The sequence below is a fragment of the Oncorhynchus nerka genome, linkage group LG18 (assembly GCF_034236695.1).
Source record: "Oncorhynchus nerka isolate Pitt River linkage group LG18, Oner_Uvic_2.0, whole genome shotgun sequence".
Lineage (NCBI taxonomy): Eukaryota > Metazoa > Chordata > Actinopteri > Salmoniformes > Salmonidae > Oncorhynchus > Oncorhynchus nerka.
In genome coordinates this window covers 68,849,828-68,876,917 of record NC_088413.1, presented here as the reverse complement: position 1 = coordinate 68,876,917, position 27,090 = coordinate 68,849,828, and the positions used below count along the sequence as shown (strand labels likewise).

Sequence of the window (27,090 nt, the reverse complement as noted above, 5' to 3'; positions counted from 1 at the left end):
TATCATTTCTCTCTTTCTCTGCCTTCTTTTCTTTCTGTCTCTTTCTTTCCATCTGGGAGACAATGGGGTGAGAGGTGGGGGGGGTTTCACACTTGGAGAAAGACTGAGCTGGCTGCTCCCCATCACACTCCAGACACTTAAACGGTGGAGCTGGGTTCATGTTGTGGGACCTGCTGCTGAGACTCATCCTGGGATGGAGAGATGAATGCTAAAGAGAGGCCCTCCTCACTCACTCCTATAGAGCCTCTACTGACTCTCATGGCACCAGATGCCTTCCTATGGCCCCAGTTCACACGACTGTCTGCAGTATACACAGCTCAGTGTTGTGCCCAGTTTCTTTGGTTTATTTAGGACAGAGGCACCTCTCCCACTCCCATAGGCTTTCATTGCCATAGGGCCCCAGATGCCTCCTATGGCCCCAGTTCACATGACTGCAGTATGAGTGGATCTGTGTCTGTGGAGGAGAGTCCCACTCCCCAGGAGCAGACAGCGCTTCCACTGGAGTTCTCTCTCTCAGGCGACGCCTAACCCAATCGGTATCCCTCCACACCCCTGTCCTTTTTCCTGCTCCCAGCATGTGGAGGGTGGGACGTTGTTGCCTGTCTAACTGACCTCTCTCCATTGTGACGAGTGGAACATTGAACTTGCAATGTTTTGTCTCTGCTCCTGTGTCTTAAAGTTAATGGCTGATAAGGTGTTTTCTCTCCTGTAGCAATAGTTACAAACAGGGGGATAGCCCTCTCTGTTAATCAATCAAATGTATAAAACTCTTTTTACATCATCAGATGTCACAAAGTGCTTATACAGAAACCCAGCCTAAAACCCCAAACAGCAAGCAATGTAGATGTAGAAGCGTGGTGGCTAAGAAAAACTCCCTAGAAAGACATGAACCTAGGAATAAACTTAGAGAAACCAGGCTCTGACGGGTGGCCAGTTGTCTTCTGGCTGTGCTGGATGGAGATTATAAGAGTACATGGCCATTAAGGCCAGACTGTTCTTCAAGATGTTCATAGATGACCAGCAGGGTGAAATAATAATCACAGTGGTTGTAGAGGGAGCAACAGGTCAGCACCTCGGGAGTAAATGTCAGTTGGCTTTTCATAGCCGAGCATTCAGAGGTCGAGACAGCAGGGGCATCTGGGACAAGGTAGCATGTCCGGTGAACAGGCCAGGGTTCTGTAGCCGCAGGCAGAACAGTTGAAACTGGAGCAGCTTCTGTGTTGCCTGATCTGGTGTATTGTGATTCATGAGTGGAAAATGATCATGTCAGATAGGGCCTGTCTAATGAATGGTCAATAGGCCTACAGTACACTGTCTATTGTTGATACCCTGGCTGAGGCAGGGTGGGCCTACAGCTGCCTCGCTCATATCCTTCCTGCTGCCATTAGAGTTTGCATAGTGACGAAAGGCTTTATTTGCATAAGTGTTGGAATCCAGTGTTGACTTGTTCAGACAGACTTGGGCTCAAACTCTCAACATGTAATTTCATATTATATGTGGTATATGGCCAATATACCACGGCTAAGGTCTGTTCGTAGGCATGACGCAATGCGGCATGGATACATCCCTTAGCCGAGGTAATATGGTTGCTGTCATATATTGTGGGCAAGCCTTAAAGGCCCAGTCCACTGACCTGATCGCTCACCGCTGACCTCTGCTTGTTATTCAGAGTAGTATTGTGATCAGACACCCATGGCAGGGTGTTTGTCAGGCATAATCACTCATCGCAGTGCGATTTCTATTTACAGGGATGAAAATACCCTAATTTCCGGACCTTAAGCCGCTACTTTATTCCCACGCTTTGAACCTCGCGGTTTATACAATGACGCGGCTAATTTATGGATTTTTCCCGCTTTCACAAGATTCATGCCGCCAAAAAACTGAGCACCGTCACATAATGTGACGTAAATCGAGTGCGCTCAAACTTCCCATCATTCTGATTACGGTAGTCATTTTGTCACCCTCATCATGGCAAAGACACAGAGAAGCTGCATCATATGCATTTTCAAGTTGAAGGCGATCGATCTGGCTGTTGGAAAAGGAAATAGAGCTGCTGCACAGGAGCTTGGCCTTAATGAGTCGATGATAAGACGTTGGAAACAGCAGCGTGAGGAACTGACTCAGTGCAAAAAGACAACAAAAGCTTTCAGAGGGAAGAAAAGCAGATGGCCCAAAGTATTTGCAGCCACTCGACAGTGTAAATCGTGCATTTAAGGTGGCGCACTGCGCGTGGGGGGAGAAGAAGAGGACAGGGGAAGAAAGGCGTGGGGGGGGAAGAGGAGGACAGGCGTGGGGGGGAAAGAAGAGGACGAGGATGGGGGGAGAAGAGGAGGCGCGCGGGGAAAGAAGAGGACGCGTGCGGGGGAAAGAAGAGGACGCGTGCGTGTAAAGTTGTCTGAAGAGTAGGCTAACGATGGTTTACAAGCCCTTAACCAACAATGCGGTTTTAAGAAAAATTATTACTAAATAAACAAAAGTAACAATAATGTGGCTATATACGGGGTACCGTTACCGAGTCAATGTGTGGGGGTACAGGTTAGTCAAGGTAATATGTAGGTAGGGGTAAAGTGACTATGTAAAGATAATTGTAAAAAAAAAAGGGGGGGGGGGGGGTCAATGCAAATAACCCGGGTAGCCATCTTATGGCTTAGAGGTAGAAGCTGTTCAGAAGCCTTTTTGGACCTAGACTTGGCGCTCCGGTATCGATTGCTGTGTGGTAGCAGAGAGAACAGTCTGACTTGGGGGACTGGAATCTTTGGCAATTTTTAGGGTCTTCCTCTGACACAGCCTGGTATAGAGGTCCTGGATGGCAGGAAGCTTGGCCCCAGTGATGTACTGGGCCATACGCACTGCACTATCTTCTGTGGTGCCTTGCCGAGCAGTTGCCATACCAGCCGGTGATGCAACCATGCTCTTGATGGTGCAGCTGTCTCATGGACCACGATAGTTTGTTGCAGCCTGAAGCTCTCAACCTGCTCCACTTCAGCCCCGTCGATGAGAATGGGGGTGTGCTCTGCCTTTGAGGTCACTATGGTGTTGAACGCTAAGCTGTAGTCAATGAACAGCATTCTCATGTAGGTGTTCCTTTTGTCCAGGTGGGAAAGGGCAGTGTTGAGTGCAATCGAGATTGCATCATCTGTGGATCTGTTGGGACGGTATGCAAATTGAAGTGGTCACCAGTTTGCATCCCTGTATTTAGGTCAATAGTACCGTAAGGAGCACAGGGGAGGGTGTCCCATACCCCATCCTCCCTAACCCTTACCTCTAATAGGCTGTTGCCCAGGCTGAACCTTATCCCTCTCCATACTCACCCTCCCTATGCCTTCCACGACCATGGCATGCACAGTCACAGGAGAGGGGAGCGAGCGGCCAGTGTGCATCCACGCGGAAACTTATTTTTTTAAGTGACTGCGATCGAAACAGAGAGAACGAATGAGGGAAGACAGGCTGGCGGGCGGGCACTCCTCACTGCCTCCCTCTCTCCTCTCATTGGCCGGTGGGCCGTGTTGCGTGATGTGTAACTGGGTTATGGGGTGCTGGACAGGGCCCCTCACGGCCCTCTGGAATCTGAAATCCACCCCCCAACCCAGTGCTGCATCCCGGACCCTGATTCGCTGTGACAGCTGTCAGTGTGGCGACCATCACCCTCTGAGTGGGTTATGGCTGGGGGGCGGGAGGGTTCTCCTCTCCTTTACGGTGAAACTGGTCAAGAAAGACATCCAGTAACAATGGATTGGTTAGATTGAGCTGTGCTGTTGGCGAGGGTTGGTTAGATTGAGCTGTGCTGTTTGGTGAGGGTTGGTTAGATTGAGCTGTGCTGTTGGCGAGGGTTGGTTAGATTGAGCTGTGCTGTTTGGTGAGGGTTGGTTAGATTGAGCTGTGCTGTTGGTGAGGGTTGGTTAGATTGAGCTGTGCTGTTTGGTGAGGGTTGGTTAGATTGAGCTGTGCTGTTGGCGAGGGTTGGTTATATTGAGCTGTGCTGTTGGCGAGGGTTGTTTAGATTGAGCTGTGCTGTTGGTGAGGGTTGGTTAGATTGAGCTGTGCTGTTGGTGAGGGTTGGTTAGATTGAGCTGTGCTGTTGGTTAGATTGAGCTGTGCTGTTTGGTGAGGGTTGGTTAGATTGAGCTGTGCTGTTGGTGAGGGTTGGTTAGATTGAGCTGTGCTGTTGGTTAGATTGAGCTGTGCTGTTTGGTGAGGGTTGGTTAGATTGAGCTGTGCTGTTTGGTGAGGGTTGGTTAGATTGAGCTGTGCTGTTTGGTGAGGGTTGGTTAGATTGAGCTGTGCTGTTGGTTAGATTGAGCTGTGCTGTTTGGTGAGGGTTGGTTAGATTGAGCTGTGCTGTTGGTGAGGGTTGGTTAGATTGAGCTGTGCTGTTGGTTAGATTGAGCTGTGCTGTTGGTGAGGGTTGGTTAGATTGAGCTGTGCTATTTGGTGAGGGTTGGTTAGATTGAGCTGTGCTGTTGGGCTGCAGGGTTTAAACTGACTCACTGCACTATACAGTGTTCACTAAGTTCTTGGGAAGAAATTGGGGGAAATTATGGGCTGGGCTGTGGGATTTTCTCTCACTGTGTTTGTGTACGAGACACGGCTCCTGGTCTGGGAGAGATGAGTATGATGGGAAAAGCCAGAGATAAAAGGAAGGGGGGCGGTGGAAGGATAGAAGAGACAGAGGCGTCGTGATGGAAGGATAGAAGAGCCAGAGGCGTCGTGATGGAAGGATAGAAGAGACAGAGAGGCGTCGTGATGGAAGGATAGAAGAGACAGAGAGGCGTCGTGATGGAAGGATAGAAGAGACAGAGAGGCATCGTGATGGAAGGATAGAAGAGACAGAGAGGCATTGTGATGGAAGGATAGAAGAGACAGAGAGGCGTCGTGATGGAAGGATAGAAGAGACAGAGAGGCGTCGTGATGGAAGGATAGAAGAGACGGAGAGGCATCGTGATGGAAGGATAGAAGAGACAGAGAGGCATCGTGATGGAAGGATAGAAGAGACAGAGAGGCATCGTGATGAAAGGATAGGCATCGTGATGGAAGGATAGAAGAGACAGAGGCGTCGTGATGGAAGGATAGAAGAGACAGAGAGGCATCGTGATGGAAGGATAGAAGAGACAGAGGCGTCGTGATGGAAGGATAGAAGAGACAGAGAGACATCGTGATGGAAGGATAGAAGAGACAGAGAGGCATCGTGATGGAAGGATAGAAGAGACGGAGAGGCATCGTGATGGAAGGATAGAAGAGACAGAGAGGCATCGTGATGAAAGGATAGAAGAGACAGAGGCATCGTGATGGAAGGATAGAAGAGACAGAGAGGCATCGTGATGGAAGGATAGAATAGAGACAGAGAGGCATCGTGATGGAAGGATAGAATAGAGACAGAGAGGCATCGTGATGGAAGGATAGAAGAGACAGAGAGGCGTCGTGATGGAAGGATAGAAGAGACCGAGAGGCATCGTGATGGAAGGATAGAAGAGACCGAGAGGCATCGTGATGGAAGGATAGAAGAGAGACAGAGAGGCATCGTGATGGAAGGATAGAAGAGAGACAGAGGCATCGTGATGGAAGGATCGAAGAGAGACAGAGGCATCGTGATGGAAGGATAGAAGAGAGACAGAGAGGCATCGTGATGGAAGGATAGAAGAGAGAGAGAGGCGTTGTGATGGAAGGATAGAAGAGACAGAGAGGCATCGTGATGGAAGGATAGAAGAGACAGAGAGGTGTTGTGATGGAGATAGAAGAGACCGAGAGGCATCGTGATGGAAGGATAGAAGAGAGACAGAGGCATCGTGATGGAAGGATAGAAGAGAGACAGAGGCATCGTGATGGAAGGATAGAAGAGAAACAGAGGCATCGTGATGGAAGGATAGAAGAGAGACTGAGAGGCATCATGATGGAAGGATAGAAGAGAAACAGAGGCATCGTGATGGAAGGATAGAAGAGACAGAGAGGCATCGTGATGGAAGACAGAGGAGACATGTTCAAAGCCTCTTTATGGGCCTAGTCCTAACTAGAGGGTAAATCACACAGCCTATCTACTCTGTATTGGAGAATGGCACAAAAGTTTGACTTACTGGGGTGATGTCAGTTCTATGTAGCTTAGTGTCAGTGAAATGAATTCCACGATAACGAAGTGATGTTGAAACTCCAATTTTTCACTTTCAAATGTATGTAAAACAAAAACCAATGATTGCAAAGTTAAACAAAACATACAACTCTATGGAATTGTCCCGTGTCGGATACCTGCCATTGTTTTGGATGTTTTTAAAGAGCTGAAGAAGTTCAGCTGAGGCATTTTCAAAGAATCTGCATGGATAAAGGGAACCAGGTGTGTGTCTGTCTGTCTGTGTTGGCCATATCACAGTGAAATGTATTATTAAATATTTGCGTTTCGATTGTCAACAATCTCTTTGTCGTTTGCGTTAAGTAGAGGTTGACCGATTTATGATTTTTCAACGCCAATACCAATTATTGGAGGACCAAAAAGGCTGATTTAAAATTTAAATAAAAATATTTAAAAAATATATTTCTTATATATACACTGCTCAAAAAAATAAAGGGAACACTTAAACAACACAATGTAACTCCAAGTCAATCACACTTCTGTGAAATCAAACTGTCCACTTAGGAAGCAACACTGATTGACAATAAATTTCACATGCTGTTGTGCAAATGGAATAGACAACAGGTGGAAATTATAGGCAATTAGCAAGACACCCCCAATAAAGGAGTGGTTCTGCAGGTGGTAACCACAGACCACTTCTCAGTTCCTATGCTTCCTGGCTGATGTTTTGGTCACTTTTGAATGCTGGCGGTGCTTTCACTCTAGTGGTAGCATGAGACGGAGTCTACAACCCACACAAGTGGCTCAGGTAGTGCAGCTCATCCAGGATGGCACATCAATGCGAGCTGTGGCAAGAAGGTTTGCTGTGTCTGTCAGCGTAGTGTCCAGAGCATGGAGGCTCTTCCAGGAGACAGGCCAGTACATCAGGAGACGTGGAGGAGGCCGTAGGAGGGCAACAACCCAGCAGCAGGACGGCTACCTCCGCCTTTGTGCAAGGAGGAGCAGGAGGAGCACTGCCAGAGCCCTGCAAAATGACCTCCAGCAGGCCACAAATGTGCTCAAATATCTGCTCAAACGGTCAGAAACCAACTCCATGAGGGTGGTATGAGGGCCCGACGTCCACAGGTGGGGGTTGTGCTTACAGCCCAACACTGCAGGACGTTTGGCATTCGCCAGAGAACACCAATATTGGCAAATTCGCCACTGGCACCCTGTGCTCTTCACAGATGAAAGCAGGTTCACACTGAGCACGTGACAGAGTCTGGAGACGCCGTGGAGAACGTTCTGCTGCCTGCAACATCCTCCAGCATGACCAGTTTGGCGGTGGGTCAGTCATGGTGTGGGGTGGCATTTCTTTGGGGGGCCGCACAGCCCTCTACGTGCTCGCCAGAGGTAGCCTGACTGCCATTAGGTTAGAGATGAGATCCTCAGACCCCTTGTGAGACCATATGCTGGTGCGGTTGGCCCTGGGTTCCTCCTAATGCAAGACAATGCTAGACCTCATGTGGCTGGAGTGTGTCAGCAGTTCCTGCAAGAGGAAGGCATTGATGCTATGGACTGGCCCGCCCGTTCCCCAAACCTGAATCCAATTGAGCACATCTGGGACATCATGTCTCGCTCCATCCACCAACGCACCACAGACTGTCCAGGAGTTGGGGGATGCTTTTGTCCAGGTCTAGGAGGAGATCCCTCAGGAGACCATCCGCCACCTCATCAGGAGCATGTCCAGGTGTTGTAGGGAGGTCATACAGGCACGTGGAGGCCACACACACCACTGAGCCTCATTTTGTCTTGTCTTAAGGACATTACATCAAAGTTGGATCAGCCTGTAATCTGGTTTTCCACTTTGAGTGTCACTCCAAATCCAGACCTCCATCGGTTGATAAATTTGATTTCCATTGATCATTTTTGTGTGATTTTGTTGTCAGCACATTCAACTATGTAAAGAAAAAAGTATTTAACAAGAATATTTCATTCATTCAGATCTAAGATGTGTTATTTTAGTGTTCCCTTTATTTTTTTGAGCAGTGTGTATATATATATATATATATATATTTATTTATTTATTTATTTATTTATTTGTAATAATGACAATTACAACAATACTGAATGAACACTTATTTTATCTTAATAATAATAATATAATACATAAATAAAATCAATTTAGCCTCAAATAAATAATAAAACATGTTCAATTTGGTTTACATAATGCAAAAACAAGTGTTGGAGAAGAAAATAAAAGTGCAATATGTGCCATGTAAGAAAGCTAACGTTTAAGTTCCTTGCTCAGAATATGAGAACATATGAAACCTGGTGGTTCCTTTTAACATGAGTCTTCAATATTCCCAGGTAAGAGGTTTTAGGTTGTAGTTATTATAGGAATTATAGGACTATTTCTCTCTATACCATTTGTATTTCATATACCTTTGACTATTGGATGTTCTTATTGGCACTATAGTATCGCCAGTGTAACAGTATAGCTTCCGTCCCTCTCCTCGCCCCTACCTGGGCTCGAACCAGGAACACATCGACAACAGCCACCCTCGAAGCAGAGTTACCCATGCAAAGCAAGTGGAACAACTACTCCAAGTTTCAGAGCGAGTGACGTTTGAAACGCTATTGGCGCGCACCCCGCTAACTAGTTAGCCATTTCACATCGGTTACACCAGCCTAATCTCGGGAGTTGATAGTCCTGAAGTCATAAACAGCACAATGCGTGAAGCATTGCGAAGAGCTGCTGGCAAAACGCACAAAAGTGCTGTTTGAATGAATGCTTACGAGCCTGCTGCTGCTGTTCTTATAGGCACTTTAGTATCGCCAGTGTAACAGTATAGCTTCCGTCCCTCTTCTCGCCCCATCGCTCAGTCAGACTGCTCTATCAAATCATAATTATAATATAATAACACACAGAAATACAAGCCGTAGGTCATTAATATGGTCGAATCCGGAAACTATCATCTCGAAAACAAAATGTTTATTCTTTCAGTGAAATACGGAACCGTTCCGTATTTTATCTAACGTGTGGCATCCTTCAATGTTATGTCATAATTACGTAAAATTCTGGCAAATTAGTTTGCAACGAGCCAGGCGGCCCAAACTGTTGCATATACCCTGACTCTGCGTGCAATGAACGCAAGAGAAGTGACACAATTTCAGCTGGTTAATGTTGCCTGCTAACCTGGATTTATTTTAGCTAAATATGCAGGTTTAGAAATATATACTTCTGTGTATTGATTTTAAGAAAGGCATTGATGTTTATGGTTAGGTACAGTCGTGCAACGATTGTGCTTTTTTGGCAAATGCGCTTTTTTAAAATCATCCCCCATTTGGCAAAGTTGGCTGTCTTTGTTAGGAAGAAATAGTCTTCACACAGTTCGCAATGAGCCAGGCGGCCCAAACTGCTGCATATACCCTGACTCTGTTGCAAGAGAAGTGACACAATTTCGCTAGTTAAAAGAAATTCATGTTAGCAGGCAATATTAACTAAATATGCAGGTTTAAAAATGTGTCTCTCGTCTATGCCTTAAGGTGGTTTTGCCTGTAGTGCTCATCTTATGAGTCTGATTCCGTCCTGTCTTGTTTGACAGGTATCATGGAGGAAAAGAAAGGGCTAGAGGCTGATGTTATGGGAGAGGAGAGGATGACCAGGGGAGAGAGGAGTGGGCTGAGTGTACAAAACATTAAGAACTATGCCCTTTCCTTGACTGACTAAGTGAAAGCTATGATCCCTTCTTGATGTCACTTGTTCAATCCACTTCAATCAGTGTAGATGAAGGGGAGGAGACGGGTTAAATAATAATTAAGACAATTGAGACTTGGATTGTGTGCCATTCAGAGGGTGAATGGGCAAGGCAACAGGTGTAAGTGCCTTTGAACGCGGTATGGTTTGTGTCAAGAACCACAACGCTGATGGGTTTTTCACGCTCAACAGTTTCCCATGTATATCAAAAATGGTCCACCACCCAAAGGACATCCAGCCAACTTGACACAACTGTGGGAAGCATTGGAGTCAACATGGGCCAGCATCCCTGTGGAAAGCTTTCGACACCTTGTAGAGTTTATGCCCCCAACGAATTGAGGCTGTTCTGAAGGGGGGGGTTCTCATCTGAATATTAGGAAGGTGTTCTAATTGTTTTTTTCAGTCAGTGTATTGAGCCTGCAAGTGCAATATGTTTTATTGTTATTGTAACATACACCAAGATAGGTGCAGTGAAATGTGTTTTACAGGGTCAGACGTAGTAGTACGGCGCACCTGGAGTGAATTAGGAAGAAGTGCCTTGCTCAAGGGCACGTAGACCGATTTTCATGTTGGTTCGGGTATACGAACCAGCACCCTTTCGGTCACTGGCCCAACACACTAAATGCTAGGCAAGGGAAGAAATGGAGTAACAAAAGAGGTAGAGGGCTGAATGATGATTTGATGCTGCTGAACACTAAAGCTAGCAGAAACTGTACATGTGATGTTAGTTCCCACTAGAACTAGCCTGTGCTAGTTTGGGTCTGGCTGCAGTTGATCAGAGCCCTTCAGATTTACTGCATTTAATCTCATAAGCCTAATGAAGAAATTACATATTTTTGACAGCCACCCCCAAAAAATGTTGAGGTGTATGGTGGTAGTGCAGCCCTTTTGGATTGGATTAGGTTATTCATGACTCTTCTGATGGTTTAGATGGACAGATGTAGTAACAGGACTATCAACACCTAGATGGTTACATTCCACTCCCATCTCTTCCTCCCCTAGACTGTCTCGGTGGTATGTAGCCAGGCCTATATAAGTCGTGCGTGTGAGTGAGTGTGCACACGTATGTTGGGGAATGCCAGAGCAGCAGCTGCTGTTACAGCAGAACTCCATCCCAAATTGAGGATAAAAGCTCCCAAACAGTTTTACAGGGACTCTGCGACAGGAGAAATCTATTGCCCAGAATGATAGTAAACAAAGCAGCACGTCACAGGAGAGTGGAGAGGATTCTCCCTGCCTCCATTAGTCAATGCTTGTCTTCACTGGGACCACTCCAGGGTTTGGGTTAATTGGGGCATGAACTGAATTTAACAGCCTGGCCAATAAACTCCCAAACTACCAAATAATCTAAGTGAGGTCTGAGGCACAGCCCACTAGATAGAGGGAAGTTGTCTGGCTAGAGGACACTAGATTTAACTCTACAGGCTGGGAATGGTAGGTTCTGTTCTGACTCCACAATCCTCTGTTTTTAGTGTTGAGTTTGATTGAATGTCCAATTTATAAGCCACTTTCCTTCAGGAATCTTCTAGGAAAGGATCTGGGAAGTTAGAGCTGTTTGCTTATATCTTGCCTACCTGGTTGTCACCGCTCTGCCAATGGGAGTGAACAAACAGTCACACAATATTGCACTGGTACACACACGCACGCACGTACGCACGCGAGCGATCAGAATAACTATTTACAATGAGTTTCCAGCCTGTATCAGACAACTTTGTTCCCCCAGCCCACATATCATGATTCATAAGGCCCACATATCATGATTCATAAGGCCCACATGTTTTATGGGTGCAGTCGGCGTGCCTGGCGGGCATGCTTCTAAGCTGTCTTTTACTCTTACTACCCAGACAGGTTGAGACAGCGGTCTGCTGATGCTGTAACAGCATGCTGTAGCCAGGCCCCAGTGGGGAATAGGAATGCCAGGGGATGAGGAGAGCAAGCTGTGGGGTGAGGTTGGAGGGAAAAGCACTGGGAAGCAGCTGCCAATTACTACCACTCCCCTACCGACCATCCTTCCTTCACCCACACCTTCCCTCCCTCCCTGGCTGTCAGAGAGCTAAGCCTGGGGTAACTCTCTGTCCGTGGCAGGACTTGTCAGCTCAACACTGTGGTCTGCGTCCCAAATGGCACACTTTTTCCTATATAGTGTTCCCTATAGGCCCTGGTCAAAAGTAGTGGCCTAAATAGGGAATACGGTTCCATTAGTTCCATTTGGGACCCCAGCCTAGTGGCAGGTGGAATCTGCACAGATGTTTTCCTATGTTAGCACAGCTGAAAACCTGTTGTCCTGATTTAAGAAGCAATAAAACTGGCCGCCTTTAGAGTATCTGGAGCATCAGCATTTGTGGGTTCGATTACAGGCTCAAAATGGCCAGAAACAAAGCACTTCTGAAACTCGTCAGTCTATTCTTGTTCTGAGAAATGAAGGCTATTCCATGTGAGAAAGTGCCAAGAAACTGAAGATCTCGTACAACGCTGTGTACAAACTGTCTCTAACCAGAATAGGAAGAGGAGTGGGAGGCCTCGGTGCACAACTGAGGACAAGTACATTTGTGTCTTGTTTTAGAAACGGATGCCTCACAAGTCCTCAACTGGCAGCTTCATTAAATAGTACCTGCAAAACACCAGTCTCAACATCAACAGTGAAGAGGCGACTCCAGGATGCTGGCCCTCTAGGCAGAGTTGCAAAGAAAAAGTAATATCTCAGACTGGCCAATAAAAGATGAAGATGGGCAAAAGAACAGACACTGGACAGAGGAACTCTGCCTAGAAGGCCAGCATCCTTTCATGGCTACAGATGGGTCGGTAGTCATTTAGGCATGCTGCCTTAGTGTTCTTGGGCACAGGCACTATGGTGGTCTGCTTAAAACATGTTGGTATTACAGCCTCGGACAGGGAAAGATTGAAGACACTTGCCAGTTGGTCAGCGCATGCTCGCAGTACACGTCCTGGTAATCCGCCTGGCCTTGCGGCCTTGTGAATGTTGACCTGTTTTAAAGGTCTTACTTGCATCAGCTGCGGAGAGCATGATCAGTCTTCAGGAACAGCTGGTGCTCTCATGCATGTTTCAGTGTTATTTGCCTCAAAGCGAGCATAGAAGTAACTCATCTGGTAGGCTTGTGTCACTGGGCAGCTCTCGGCTGTGCTTCCCTTTGTAGTCTGTAATGGTTTGCCAGCTGTGCCACATCCGACGAGCGTCAGAGCCGGTGTAGTACGATTCGATCTTGGTTCTGTATGGATGCTATGCTTGTTTGATGGCTCGCCGGAGGTCATAGCGGGATTTCTTATAAGCTTCTAGGTTAGCATCCCGCTCCTTGAATGCGGCAGCTCTAGCCTTTAGCTCAGTGAGGATGTTGCCTGTAATCCATAGCTTCTGGTTGGGGTATGTACGTATGGTCACTGTGGGGACGACGTCATTGATGCTCTTATTGATAAAGCCAATGACTGATGTGGTGTACTCCTCTATGCCATCGGAGGAATCCTGGAACGTATTCCAGTCTGTTCCAGCAAAATAGTCCTGTAGCTTAGCATCAGCTTCATCTGAACACTTTTATTGATCTAGTCACTGGTGCTTCCTGCTTTAATTTTTGCTTGTAAGCAGGAATCAGAAGGATATAATTATGGTCAGATTTGCCAAATGGAAGTCGATATAGAGCTTTGTATGCATTTCTGTGTGTGGAGTAAAGGTGGTCCAGGGTTTTTTTTTTCCTCTTGTTGCATATTTAACATGCTGAATAGAAATGAGGTAAAACTGATTTTAAGTTTCCCTGCATTAAAGTTCCCTGCTACTAGGCGCGCCGCCTCTGGGTGAGCGTTTTCTTGTTTGCTTATGGCGGAATACAGCTCATTCAATGCTGTCTTAGTGCCAGCCTCTGACTGTGGTGGTATGTAAACAGCCACGAAAAATACAGATGAAAACTCTTTAGGTAGATAGTGTGGTCTACAGCTTATCATGAGATGCAATAGCTCAAAACTTCATTAGATATCGTGCACCAGCTCTTACTTACAAAAATACATAGTCCGCCGCCGCGTCTTCACGCAAATCACGGGGATCTGGGCCTGTTCCCAAGAAAGCAGTATGTCGTTTGCGTCGTGCTCGTCAGACTCGTTAATGGAAACAAAGGATTCTGCCAGTCCGTGGTGCGTAATCGTAGTCCTGATGTCCAGAAGTTATTTTTGGCCATAAGAGACGGTAGCAGCAACATTATGTATGTAAATAAACAAACAAAAAACACAATCGGTTGGGGACACGTAAAACGTCTGCCTTCTTCTCTGGCGCCATTTCAAGGTCAGCCCTAGGGTTTTCAAATCAAGTCTCTGCATAGAATCCATCTGACAGCAGTAGTAATTCAATGTTTCCCCTATTTAATCATTCATATAGCTGTGGTGGTCCACCTTGCTGACTGAGCAGTGTCTCTGGCCATGTGTCTCTGGCCATGTGTCTCTCTGGCCATGTGTCTCTGGCCATGTGCCTCTGGCCATGTAATGGTGTTGTGATAGGGTCGGATAATAACAGTGCCTTGGGCTAGAGGAGCAGTCAGTGATAGGACAAGGGCAAAGTAAGTGTTGCTACATTGTTTAGGAAGGGAGTTGGCTGGGGTGTGTGTGAGAACATGTAGCAATCTGCTCTCTCTCTTGCTCTCTCTCTCGCTCTCTCTCTCTCTCTCTCTCTCTCTCTCTCTCTCTCTCTCTCTCTCTCTCTCTCTCTCCCACACACTCACTCATTCACACCCTTCCTTCTGATTCAGCAGTCGGCAACATAGGCCTGAGGTCGCAGGCAGGGCTGTAAAAAGTGAGCACATGTTTAATCTGCCAATAATCCTTTATAGGCCTTGGGCTAGCCTATTACAGCTACCGTCACACCCCTAGCATCAAACAACTGTCTGTGAGATGAGTTCTTATCTCCTATTGATAATGGCCTATGTGCCAGACAGATTCTATCCAACATGCAAGCTAAACTATTGTATCCTCAATTGCCTTCTACAATGGGTGTGTCTGCGTATCGTCCGATAGCTGCACTGGGCTTGAACCTGAGCGCTGATTTGGATATGCTGGTTCCAATCATTAAAGCCTGATGAGCTATGCTGGTTCCAGTCACAAATGCCTGATTTGGCTATGCCCACCACCCAGCTCTGTCTGCTTCCGGGCCGGAGACATGGAGGCCTGGTCCGCACCCACTGACGTGTTTGTGGTCATTGTGAATGTCTGTAGTATGATGTGCAGAAAGCAGACTCCTGTACTAATGGACAATCAGTGTGTGGGGTCTTTAAAGAACATACGCATTTACACTTTGTGTCTCTTCTACAATGCATCCCCAGCATTTTTGTGAATCCATTGTAGAAACTGAGTGTCTCCTTGTCTCTCTCTCTCACGGCCTGTGAGTTAGTGTATAATATTACTGTTGGTCATTGGGTTCATGCAGTGCTGTTCAAAGCTTCTTTTCAGACACGGGGTAGATACGGGAGTACTCAGGCATTTTACTAGTGGTGTAAGATTCACTGATACACCGGTCCCTGATTTTTAAATGTTTAAGATGCAGTGCATTCAGTAGGATTCAGCCTCCTCGACTTTTTACACATTTTTGTTACAGCCTTAATACAATACATAATGACCCCATAATGACAAAGCAAAAACAGGTTTTTAGAAATGTTTGGGAACTTATAAAAAATAAAATGTTAATATGACATTTACATAAGTATTCAGACCCTGCCTCTACTTTGTTGAAGCACCTTTGGCAGCGATTACAGCCTCAGTCTTCTTGGGTAGGACGCTACAAGCTTGGCACACCTTTATTTGGCGAGTTCCTCCCATTCTCTGCAGGTCCTCTCAAGCTCTGTCAGGGTTGGCACACCACACATAGCTGCACCACAATAGCTGCACAGCTATTTTTATTTATTTTATTTTATTTTTACCCTGTTTTTCTCCCCAATTTCGTGGTTTCCAATTGGTAGCCTCGGGAGAGGCGAAGGTCGAGAGCCATGCATCCTCCGAAACACAACCCAACCATAACCCACTGCTTCTTGACACAATGCCCATCCAACCCGGAAGCCAGCCGCACCAATGCGTGGGAGGAGGCACTGTACACCTGGTGACCTGGTCAGCGTGCACTGTGCCCGGCCCGCCACAAGAGTCACTAGTGTGCGATAAGACAAGGATATCCCTGCTGGCCAAACCCTCCCTAACCCGGACGATGCTGGGCCAATTCTGCGCCGCTCCCCAGGGCCTTCTGGTCGCGGCCGGCTGCGACAGAGCCTGAGCTCGAACCCAGAATCTCTGGTGGCACAGTCTTAGACCACTGCGCCACCCGGGAGACCCTGCACAGCTGTTTTCAGTTCTCTCCAGAGATGTTTGATTGGGTTCAAGCCCGGGCTCTGGCTGGGCCACTCAAGGGCATTGGGACTTGTCCCGAAGCCACCACTGCGTTGTCTTCGCTGTGTTTTAAGGTTTGTAGTCCTGTTGGTAGGTGAACCTTTGACCCAGTCTGAGGTCCTGAGTGCTCTGTTGCAGGTTTTCATCAAGGATCTCTCTGTACTTTGCTCTGTTCATCTTTCCCTCGATCCTGACCAGTCCCTGCCACTGAAAAACATCCCCATAACATGATGCTGCCACCATCATGCTTCACTGTAGGGTTTGTGCCAGGTTTCCTCCAGATGTGACGCTTGACACGAGAGAGTTCAATCTTGGTTTCATCAGACCGATTTAATCTTATTTCTCATGGTCTGAGAGTCCTTTAGGTTTCTTTTGGTAAACTCCAAGCGGTCTGTCGTGCCTTTTACTGAGGAGTGGCTTCCATCTGGCCACTCTACCGTGAAGGCCTGATTGGTGGAGTGCTGCAGAGATGGTTGTCCTTCTGGAAGGTTCTCCCATCTCTACAGAGTAACTCTGGAGCTTTATCAGAGTGACTTGCGTTCTTGGTCACCTCCCTGACCAAGGTCCTACTTCCCCGATTGCTCAGTGTGGCCGGGCGGCCATCTCCAGGATGAGTATTGGTGGTTCCAAACTTACTCCATTTAAGAATGATGGAGGCCACTGTGTTCTTGGGGACCATCAATGCTGCAGAAATGTTTTGGTACCCTTCTCCAGATCTGTGCCTCGATACAATCCTGTCTCGGAGCTCTACGGACAATTCTTTCGGCCTCATTGTTTTTGCTCTGACATGCACTGTCAACTGTGGGACCTTATATAGACCGGTGTGTGCCTTTCCAAATCATGTCCAATCAATTGTATTTACCACAGGTGGACTCCAATCAAGTTGTAGAAACATCTTAATGATGATCAATGGAAACAGGATGCATTTGAGCTCAATTTTGAGTCTCATAGCAAAGGGTCTGAATACTTATGTAAATGTATTTTTTATTTTAAATAAATACATTTTCGCTTTGTCATTATGGGATATTGTGGTTAGATTGAGGGGGGGGGACAATTGATTACATTTTAGAGTAAGGCTGTAACGTAACAATGTGCACAAAGGGACGGGGGTCTGAATACATTCCAAGTGCATCAGTCCGCAAACCTCAAACCGATCCAAATGTAACATGCATCGGTCAGAAAATTCTAAAATCTAATATTACAAATTGCCGGTTCCCAAATTAGTTTAGCTCATATTACATTCTTTTTACATTCCGAATGACCTCATCTTTTATGACACGATGCGTCCTCTCCTTCATTGTTGAACTGCATATAACTGTGTTGACGGTCATTGATATAAGTCCTTTAGCATGCCGAACAAACCCGGGCAATATCAGTAGCCTTGTCAAAGTGCGCTGTGTACAGCTTCGCACACTGGTCATCAGCAGGAAGAGGACTGTTCCTGATCTTGCACACCTGCACGGCAACTTCAGCAATCAACTGCTAAAATGTCTTATGTGATATTAGGCTGTATTAGTTTATTGACAACCTATGTTACGTGCTAGGTTATTATCTATGTGCTGTTGGAAACATTGTTTGTTTTTTACTGGAAGAAAAGTAAGCTACTGGAGACACAACTCTCATCTGGCTATACCTGCTAAGTGGGGTTTAACAATATATTTTATTGTTCAGTTTCACCATCAGCAATAGTTTTGATTCAATCAGTGTATCTGGTCTTTTGTAGATAAACTGGATAAAGTTGATAATTTCATAACGAGGACAACAATCACTTTTGCGAGGCACCCTGCATGGCCGTAGCGAGAGGTCGCTCCATAACTTCCAACAGTCAAAACTATTTGATTTTGAGATGGCACAAAATTGTGCTATATATTCATTGGCTATGTCATAGCTAATTTGTAAACTATAGATATTGACTCATTAATGGCTCAAACACTTAATCTGCTAATATGACAAGTTAATTAGTGGGTGGTGGTTTGCCCTGACTCATTTGGCAGTGGAGTGGTGGATGTAAATGTAAATCAGGTGCCTACATTGTACATACATCACACACACAAGTACATACATCACACACACACGTACACACATCATACACACACGTACACACATCATACACACACGTACATACATCACACACACACGTACATACATCACACACACACACATAGATACACACACACGTACACACACACACACGTACACACACACACACATGTACATACATCACACACACACATACATCACACGCACAAGCACATACATCAAGCACATACATCACACACACACGTACAAACATCACACACACACACACACACACACACACACACACACACACACGAGTTAGCTCAGACAGATCCAGCTCAGAGAAGCCCACCTCATTAGCTCCATCAGCAGTAGAATGGAAATTGAATGTGTTTATGCTACAAATAATAGTGCATGGAAAGGGAATCGTATCGATCCATTCTGTAATAAACCGAATCGCACGGAATCGTTTCAAACTGAAACATATCCTTCCTGTATTGTATTGGAGCCCATGTATCTAAATACAGTTGAAGTCGGGAGGTTACGTACACCTTAGCCAAATACATTTAAACTCAGCTTTTCACAATTCCTGACCTTTAATCCTAGTAACAATTCCCTGTCTTGGGTCAGTTAGGATCACCACTTTATTTTAAGAATATGAAATGTCAGAATAATAGTAGAATGGTGATTTGATTTATTTCAGCTTTTATTTATTTTTTCACATTCCCAGAGTTTACATACATTCAATTAGTATTTGGTAGCATTGCCTTTAAATTGTTTAACTTGGGTCAAACGTTTTGGGTAGCCTTCCACAAGCTTCCCACAATAAGTTGGGTGAAATTTGTCCCATTCCTCCTGACAGAGCTGGTGTAACTGAATCAGGTTTGTAGGTCTCCTTGCTCGCACACGCTTTTCCAGTTCTGCCCACAAATGTTCTATAGGATTGAGTTCAGGGCTTTGTGATGGCCACTCCAATACCTTGACTTTGTTGTCCTTAAGCCATTTTGCCACAACTTTGGAAGTATGTTTGGGGTCATTGTCCATTTGGAAGTCCCATTTGCGACCAAGCTTTAACTTTCTGACTGATGTCTTGAGATGTTGCTTCAATATATCCACATCATTTTCCTTCCTCATGAAGCTATCTATTTTGTGAAGTGCACCAGTCCCTCCTGCAGCAAAGCACCCCCACAACATGATGCTGCCACCCCTGTGCTTCACGGTTGGGATGGTGTTCTTTGGCTTGCAAGCCTCACCCTTTTTCCTCCAAACATAACGATGGTCATTATGGCCAAACAGTTCTATTTTGTTTCATCAGACCAGAGGACATTTCTACAAAAAGTACGCTCTTTGTCCCCATGTGCAGTTGCAAACTGTAGTCTGGCTTTTTTTATGGCGGTTTTGGAGCAATGGCTTCTTCCTTGCTGAGCGGCCTTTCAGGTTATGTCGATTTAGGACTCGTTTTATTGTGGGTATATATCTTTTTGTACCTGTTTCTTCCAGCATCTTCACAAGGTCCTTTGCTGCTGTTCTGAGATTGATTTGCACTTTTCACAGCAAAGTACGTTCATCTCTAGGAGACAGAACGCGTCTCTTTCCTGAGTGGTATGATGGCTGCGTGGTCCCATGATGTTTATGCTTGCGTACTATTGTTTGTACAGATGAACGTGGTACCTTCAGGCGTTTGGAAATTGCTCCCAAGAATGAACCAGACTTGTGGAGGTCTACAATTTTTTTTCTGAGGTCTTGGCTGATTTATTTTGATTTTCCCATGTCAAGCAAAGAGGCACTGAGTTTGAAGGTAGGCCTTGAAATACATCCACAGGTACACTTCCAATTGACAGAAGCTTCTAAAGACATGACATCATTTTCTGGAAACATCTGACCCACTGGAATTGTGATACAGTGAATTATAACTGAAATAATCTGTCTGTAAACAATTGTTGGAAAAAGTGTATTTAAACTTCCAACTTCAACTGTACATATTGCATTGTCTTGAAAGGGAAAGATACCAATCCTTTATTTTGCTGCTCTGTTCTACTCTGCCTCTGTCATTCTGTGAGTTTGTCTTTTACTCTCTTCCCCATCCCCCCATCATAATTACACCAGCAATCAACAAAAAGCAGATGATTTGTTCTACTCTGCCTCTGTCATTCTGTGAGTTTGTCTTTTACTCTCTTCCCCATCCCCCCATCATAATTACACCAACAATCAACAAAAAGCAGATGATTTGCAGCAAACTCAAACTAACATTGAAAAACAACCTAGCATGTGAACAAATCATGTAAATAGCCAAGAAACACGATGACAAAGTCACACTTTAGTAGCCAAATGCTCTGTGTGACCACCTGCAAATGTGGCTGGTGAAATAGACATTCTTACCCGTCAATGACGACTAAATGTACCCGCATATGGCATGAGTTAATATCCCACCCTGGTTGAGTAACATTGAAACATTGTCGTAAACAAGTGTTTATCATCTCCAGGCCTCGGCACCCACAGGACTGAACATTTTAGAAAGCGAGAGAAAGAGTGTCAAATACTGAGAGAAATGGAGAGGGAGAGAGCAGGAAGTTTGAGTGGAAGCAAGCCTACATTCTTATGAATGGGCATCTTGATTCATGTTAACTCTATTACCCATGCTGCATCCTGTTTCAGTTCGGAGATGTGATTTTTTTTTTTTTGTTCCTCATTTATCAGGAATGGTGGATTTGCAGACCTCTGACAGTATGAATACTGTGTATTTTATGATCTGTAGGCCTGTCATTGAAACAGCCCTGTAATCTTTATTTTCTTCCCTTGTTATCAAGTGCCGATCACATGATTGATAATAGTCATCTCTTTCACCAGTCTGATAGACCATATTGTGCTCATAAACTGTGTAGCCTACTTCAAATAAATTGGTTATTGACAGACAGGCTAACAACCCTGTGGTCTTTAGTTTTTAATGATGGATATTAATCTGTCATTCACCAATGTGTATCCATGACGCAGTGACATACTTTTTTATTATTTTTACCAATATTAGAAAATCCTGTTTCAGTGTGATTGTCTGTCTGGGTGTACACTACAGTACATCAAAATGTCCTGGTGTGTATTCACTAGGAACCAGACAAAAGCAAACAGAACTAAACAGGGAGGGACCTACCTGAATATGTCCAATAGAAACTCTTGGTTTTGTTTCAGTTTTCCTGTTTGCAACCATTTGCTACGGTGTGAACTAATGATTACACCACCGGTGTTTGTTTACATTGGTGTCTGAGATATGATCCTTCTCTCTCTCTCTACCCATGTAACCATCCTTTGACCTCTAACGCCTGTGTGAACTTCCTTAGGAGTCAGACCAAGGTAAGCCCTGTCCAGTATATTACTACTGATTTGTGTTAATGCTTGGTTGTCAATGCTGTTGATGGTCGCTGTGTTGACACACTAGCTACTTTGTGGAGCTGTGATTATATAGCAATCATTGTACTTTTGAGTTGTGGCCAAAAGTTTTGAGAATGACACAAATATTAATTTTCACAAAGTTTGCTGCTTCAGTGTCTTTACATATTTTTGTCAGATGTTACTATGGAATACTGAAGTATAATTACAAGCATTTCAAAAGTGTCAAAGGCTTTTATTGACAATTACATGAAATTGATGCAAAGAGTCAATATTTGCCGTGTTGACCCTTCTTTTTCAAGACCTCTGCAATCCGCCCTGGCATGTTGTCAATTAACTTCTGGGCCACATCCTGACTGATTCTTGCATAATCAATGCTTGGAGTTTGTCAAAATTTGTGGGTTTTTGTTTGTCCACCCGCTTCTTGAGGATTGACCACAAGTTCTCAATGGGATTAAGGTCTGGGGAGTTTCCTGGCCATGGACTCAAAATATTGACGTTTTGTTCCTAGAGCCACTTAGTTATCACTTTCGCCTTATGGCCATGTGCTCCATCATGCTGGAAAAGGCGTTGTTCGTCACCAAATTGTTCCTGGATGGTTGGGAGAAGTTGCTCTGGGAGGATGTGTTGGCACCATTCTTTATCCATGGCTGTGTTCTTAGGCAAAATTGTGGGTGAGCCCACTCCCTTGGCTGAGAAGCAACCCCACACATGAATGGTCTCAGGATGCTCTATTGTTGGCATGCCACAGGACTGATGGTAGCGCTCACCTTGTCTTCTCTGGACAAGCTTTTTTCCAGATGCCCCAAACAATCAGAAAGGGGATTCATCAGAGAAAATGACTTTACACCAGTTCTCAGCAGTCCAATCCCTGTACCTTTTGCAGAATATCAGTCTGTCCCTGATGTTTTTCCTCTTACTGGCAGCAATATCCTTGCCAGTGAAGCCCTTTTTGTGCAACGCAATGATGACGGCACGTGTTTCCTTGCAGGTAACCATGGTTGACAGAGGAAGAACAATGATTCCAAGCACCACCCTCCTTTTGAAGCTTCCAGTCTGTTATTCGAACTTAATCAGCATGACAGAGTAATCTCCAGCCTTGTCCTCGTCAACACTCACACCTGTGTTAACGAGAGAATCACTGACATGATGTCAGCTGGTCCTTTTATGTCAGGGCTGAAATGCAGTGGAAATGTTTTTTGGGGATTCAGTTCATTTGCATGGCACAGAGGGACTTTGCAATTAATTGCAATTCATCTGATCACTCTTCATAACATTCTGGAGTATATGCAAATTACCATCATACAAACTGAGGCAGCAGACTTTGTGAAAATTTAAATTTGTGTCATTCTCATAATTTTTGGCCATGACTGTATATTGACATGTTCAAAAACTGTTAGGCTAATTTGTATGTCATGTTTATCACTGCCTGTGCTCAACACGAACCACCCAACGGGGAAAAACTGTTAGAAATAGCATCATAATAGCATCATAATAGCATCATAATAGCATCATAACAATGTCATTTCAACTGATCATTTCAAAGTGTTTTGCCCTCTGGAAAACAGCTGTTATAAATGTGTTGTAAACTATTTTCTTTCATTGTGTTCTTGTCCCCTCAGACCTTCGCCTATGACTACTGTTTCTGGTCCATGGACGAGTCCGAAAAGGACAAGTTTGCGGGTCAGTTTTTGTTTCACTTTCTTTAGCCCCTCTTCCTCACTTCCTTCCCTCTGCTCTTCCTCCTCCTGTACATTTAGTAGGCCACATTCAGTTGCCAAATGTTATCGAACGTTGCAGGTAGAAATGCCACAAATAGAGTCGACACTATTCCTTGTTCTACATGACGGCCTACAGATGCCTATTTTTTTCTATGCAACATATTTCTATCTCAATGTTCCAAAACGGTGCGTCCTGTTGAACGCACCCCAGGTATAGGTCTGTCCAGGTGGTTTTCGGTTATTTTCAGAAGTTTTTTTTCTCTACAGTGACTAAGGATCCCACCTGAAATGTCTTTGTTGTTTACTTGCTTGGATTAGATCTCTAGGTGTTTGGCTTAATTTAAATGTCAAATATTCCTGTCAGACCTGCTAGTCATCCACCTCTTTGTGCTGTAGGCCAAAACCCAACTAGGGCCTATTGTACCTAATGCTGTTTCTCACACTGTTCATGTATACAGTCTGAAGGTCCTATATGAATGAACACTTACACATGCATAACATGTCCATTATCTTGTAATTGTGTTAGTGTGCTCCAGATGATTTCTATATCACCCCGAAGGGGGATCAGTCAAGTCATATTGTAGGGTTTTATATTGTATAATTAACATGATTGTATTGTGTAACGTTGCCTGGTGGTTGTCTCCAGGTCAGGACGTGGTGTTCCAGTGCCTTGGGGAAAGTCTTTTACACAACGCCTTCCAGGGCTACAACGCCTGCATCTTCGCCTACGGACAGACAGGTATGTTATGATACTACTAACTGGCCTCATATTGTTGGCATGGAACAGATCTTTACAGTTTCAAGTTTAAAACCGGTTGAAGTTCATTGGTTGTCTCCTAACGGCTGCTCTCATCCCTTGGCTGCGTGTGTGTCCCTCCAGGTTCGGGAAAGTCGTACACCATGATGGGTTCTGTGGACTCTCCAGGTCTGATCCCGCGGCTCTGCAGCTCTCTGTTTGACCGGACCCTGCTGGAGCAGAGGGAGGGGGAAGGCTTCACCATAGAGGTCTCCTACATGGAGATATACAATGAGAAGGTCCGCGACCTCCTCGACCCCAAAGGGTACGTATGACCCTGAATATTGACCTATAACCACTTCTTGGACTCTTGTTTTGTTTGAGTTATTTGTTGGAATATACTATAATTTGTCAGTGGCCCCAGTTTAAACATTCTTCCTCGAAGTCTAGTCACTTTTCAAACACAACTAGTGTAAAACAATGTTTACTGCCGTGGGCTAATTGAGTGGCTGCTGACTACGACCCTGGCGTAGTGGTATACATCTCAATTAAAATACTATTTGAGATTATTTAAATTTTATTTTTTTGATACAACATGGAAGCATGATGACTGTTTGTTTTTGTAGTTAACCACATTATGTGTCACCCCCCCCAGGAGCAGGCAGGCTCTTAGAGTGAGGGAGCACAAGGTGTTGGGGCCGTACGTGGACGGCTTGTCACGCCTGGCTGTGGCCAACTATAAGGTACACTACACCACTATCATCACTAGTAGAATGACTACTGATATGACCATGCTACTGATGATTTGACCTTGATTCATAAACAACAGAATTGATATGATGGTAAATAAACGGTATGAAGTCTTCATGTTCTGGGTTGGCACATAGAGGAGAGCGTAGAGAGGGGTGTGGTAGCTGAGAGCTCTGTTAGATGAGCCATGTCAAAAAGAAAACCATTCACAACTGAGTTAACCACACACACACACTTATTTAATCAACACACTGACTTGAAGGCTGACTGCACACACACACACACACACACACACACTCACTTCACACTCCCTGGATTCAAGGCTTACCATGGCTAATGACTTTGACAGCTGTTCACATATCGGTGGTAAGTTACTATGCTTTCTCTGGAGAAAAGTATTTATCTATCTTCCTTCCCCTCTCTCTTCTTCCCTCCAACCTTTTCTCCATCTTATCTTATCTCCTTATCTCGCCTTCTGTCCCCTGTTCCTCTTATTCTTACCTCCCCCCGGCCTTCCATCCTTGTCCCCTCTCTCTCTCCATCCATCCCTCCCTCTCTCCTATCTATTCTCTAGGACATTGAGTCTCTGATGTCGGAGGGGAATAAGTCTCGTACGGTGGCTGCCACCAACATGAACGAGGAGAGTAGCAGATCTCACGCTGTCTTCAACATCATCCTCACACACACACTCAAAGACCTGCAGTCTGGGGTAAGACACACACACACACACACACACACACACACACACACTCATGGACACACACTCATGGACACACACACACACTCCAACTGATTGTTACGCAACGGTCAATCCAATCTCTCCCCCGTAACTTAGTCGACTGCTGTAATGTTTTGTGACTACTGCATCTTCGTCATATCACTCTGTTTCGTTCTAAAGCACTGTTGAACCGGGTCACTGAGGGTAGTAGAGTCCCAGAGAGATTGTCTGCCCTGTCACTGAGGGTAGTAGAGTCCCAGAGAGACTGGCTGCCCTGTCACTGAGGGTAGCAGAGTCCCAGAGAGACTGTCTGCCCTGTCACTAGCAGAGTCCCCTGTCTGCCCTGTCACTGAGGGTAGCAGAGTCCCAGAGAGACTGTCTGCCCTGTCACTGAGGGTAGTAGTGTCCCAGAGAGACTGTCTGCCCTGTCACTGAGGGTAGCAGAGTCCCAGAGAGACTGTCTGCCCTGTCACTGAGGGTAGCAGTGTCCCAGAGAGACTGTCTGCCCTGTCACTGAGGGTAGTAGTGTCCCAGAGAGACTGTCTGCCCTGTCACTGAGGGTAGTAGTGTCCCAGAGAGACTGTCTGCCCTGTCACTGAGGGTAGTAGTGTCCCAGAGAGACTGGCTGCCCTGTCACTGAGGGTAGTAGAGTCCCAGAGAGACTGTCTGCCCTGTCACTGAGGGTAGCAGAGTCCCAGAGAGACTGTCTGCCCTGTCACTGAGGGTAGTAGTGTCCCAGAGAGACTGTCTGCCCTGTCACTGAGGGTAGTAGTGTCCCAGAGAGACTGTCTGCCCTGTCACTGAGGGTAGTAGTGTCCCAGAGAGACTGTCTGCCCTGTCACTGAGGGTAGTAGTGTCCCAGAGAGACTTTCTGCCCTATCACTGAGCCAGAGTTTCTACTGTTCAGGAACTAGCTAGTGATGTCAGCTTCCAGGAAACCTGTAAATAAGTAATGAAGTGCTCTCTCTGTCTGTCTTGATGTCAGCTGATCTGCTGTGTTAGCCTGCTCCTGTTTTTATCCACACCTGGTTGGTTACCCAACCCTGGGGCTGTATGTTTGTGTGTGTGTTGCGAGCTTGTGTCTGTGCGTGTGTCACCTGATCACCCAACCCTGGTCTCCCTACATAATATCGGTAGCACACAGGGTGAATAATGCAGGAGTGGAACAGTTGATTCTAGTTCAGAAAAAATCATGGCTGGAACAGTTGATTCTAATTTAGGTCAAATAAAGCTCAATTAAGGCTGGAACAGACAAGTGAACCTCTATTATCCCCATAAGGACAGTCATATGTTATTATCCACATCAGTATTTCAAAAAAGGTCATTCAAATTAAACACATTTCAGAATGTTTGTGAACACTCTTCCTAACGAATGTATCGCAGGCAGTTAATCTAAAGCAGGGATGGGCAGCTGTAGGCCAGCTGTAGGCCCACTGTAGGCCCGCTGTAGGCCAGCTGTAGGCCCGCTGTAGGCCCGCAGTAGGGCCCGCTGTAGGCCCGCAGATCAATTACCCCAAAAAATCCAGCCGTGTCTCAACTTACATTTGAGAGTTCGAATAGTAGAATGTACAAGGTGCAATTTTGAAATTTGGTTTTGCATCG

At 45.5% G+C, this 27,090-nt stretch overlaps 1 protein-coding gene across 1 annotated transcript in view; it reads left to right on the top strand.

Annotated features, from left to right (window-relative positions):
• Positions 1-27,090, top strand: part of LOC115146381 (kinesin-like protein KIF13B) — a 75,412-nt gene that overhangs the window by 15,717 nt on the left and 32,605 nt on the right. Inside the window, 6 exon segments of the mRNA XM_065004300.1 lie at positions 21,515-21,527; positions 23,186-23,246; positions 23,931-24,023; positions 24,165-24,345; positions 24,676-24,763; positions 25,345-25,479. Of these exon segments, the coding sequence (XP_064860372.1) occupies positions 21,515-21,527; positions 23,186-23,246; positions 23,931-24,023; positions 24,165-24,345; positions 24,676-24,763; positions 25,345-25,479 (571 nt within the window).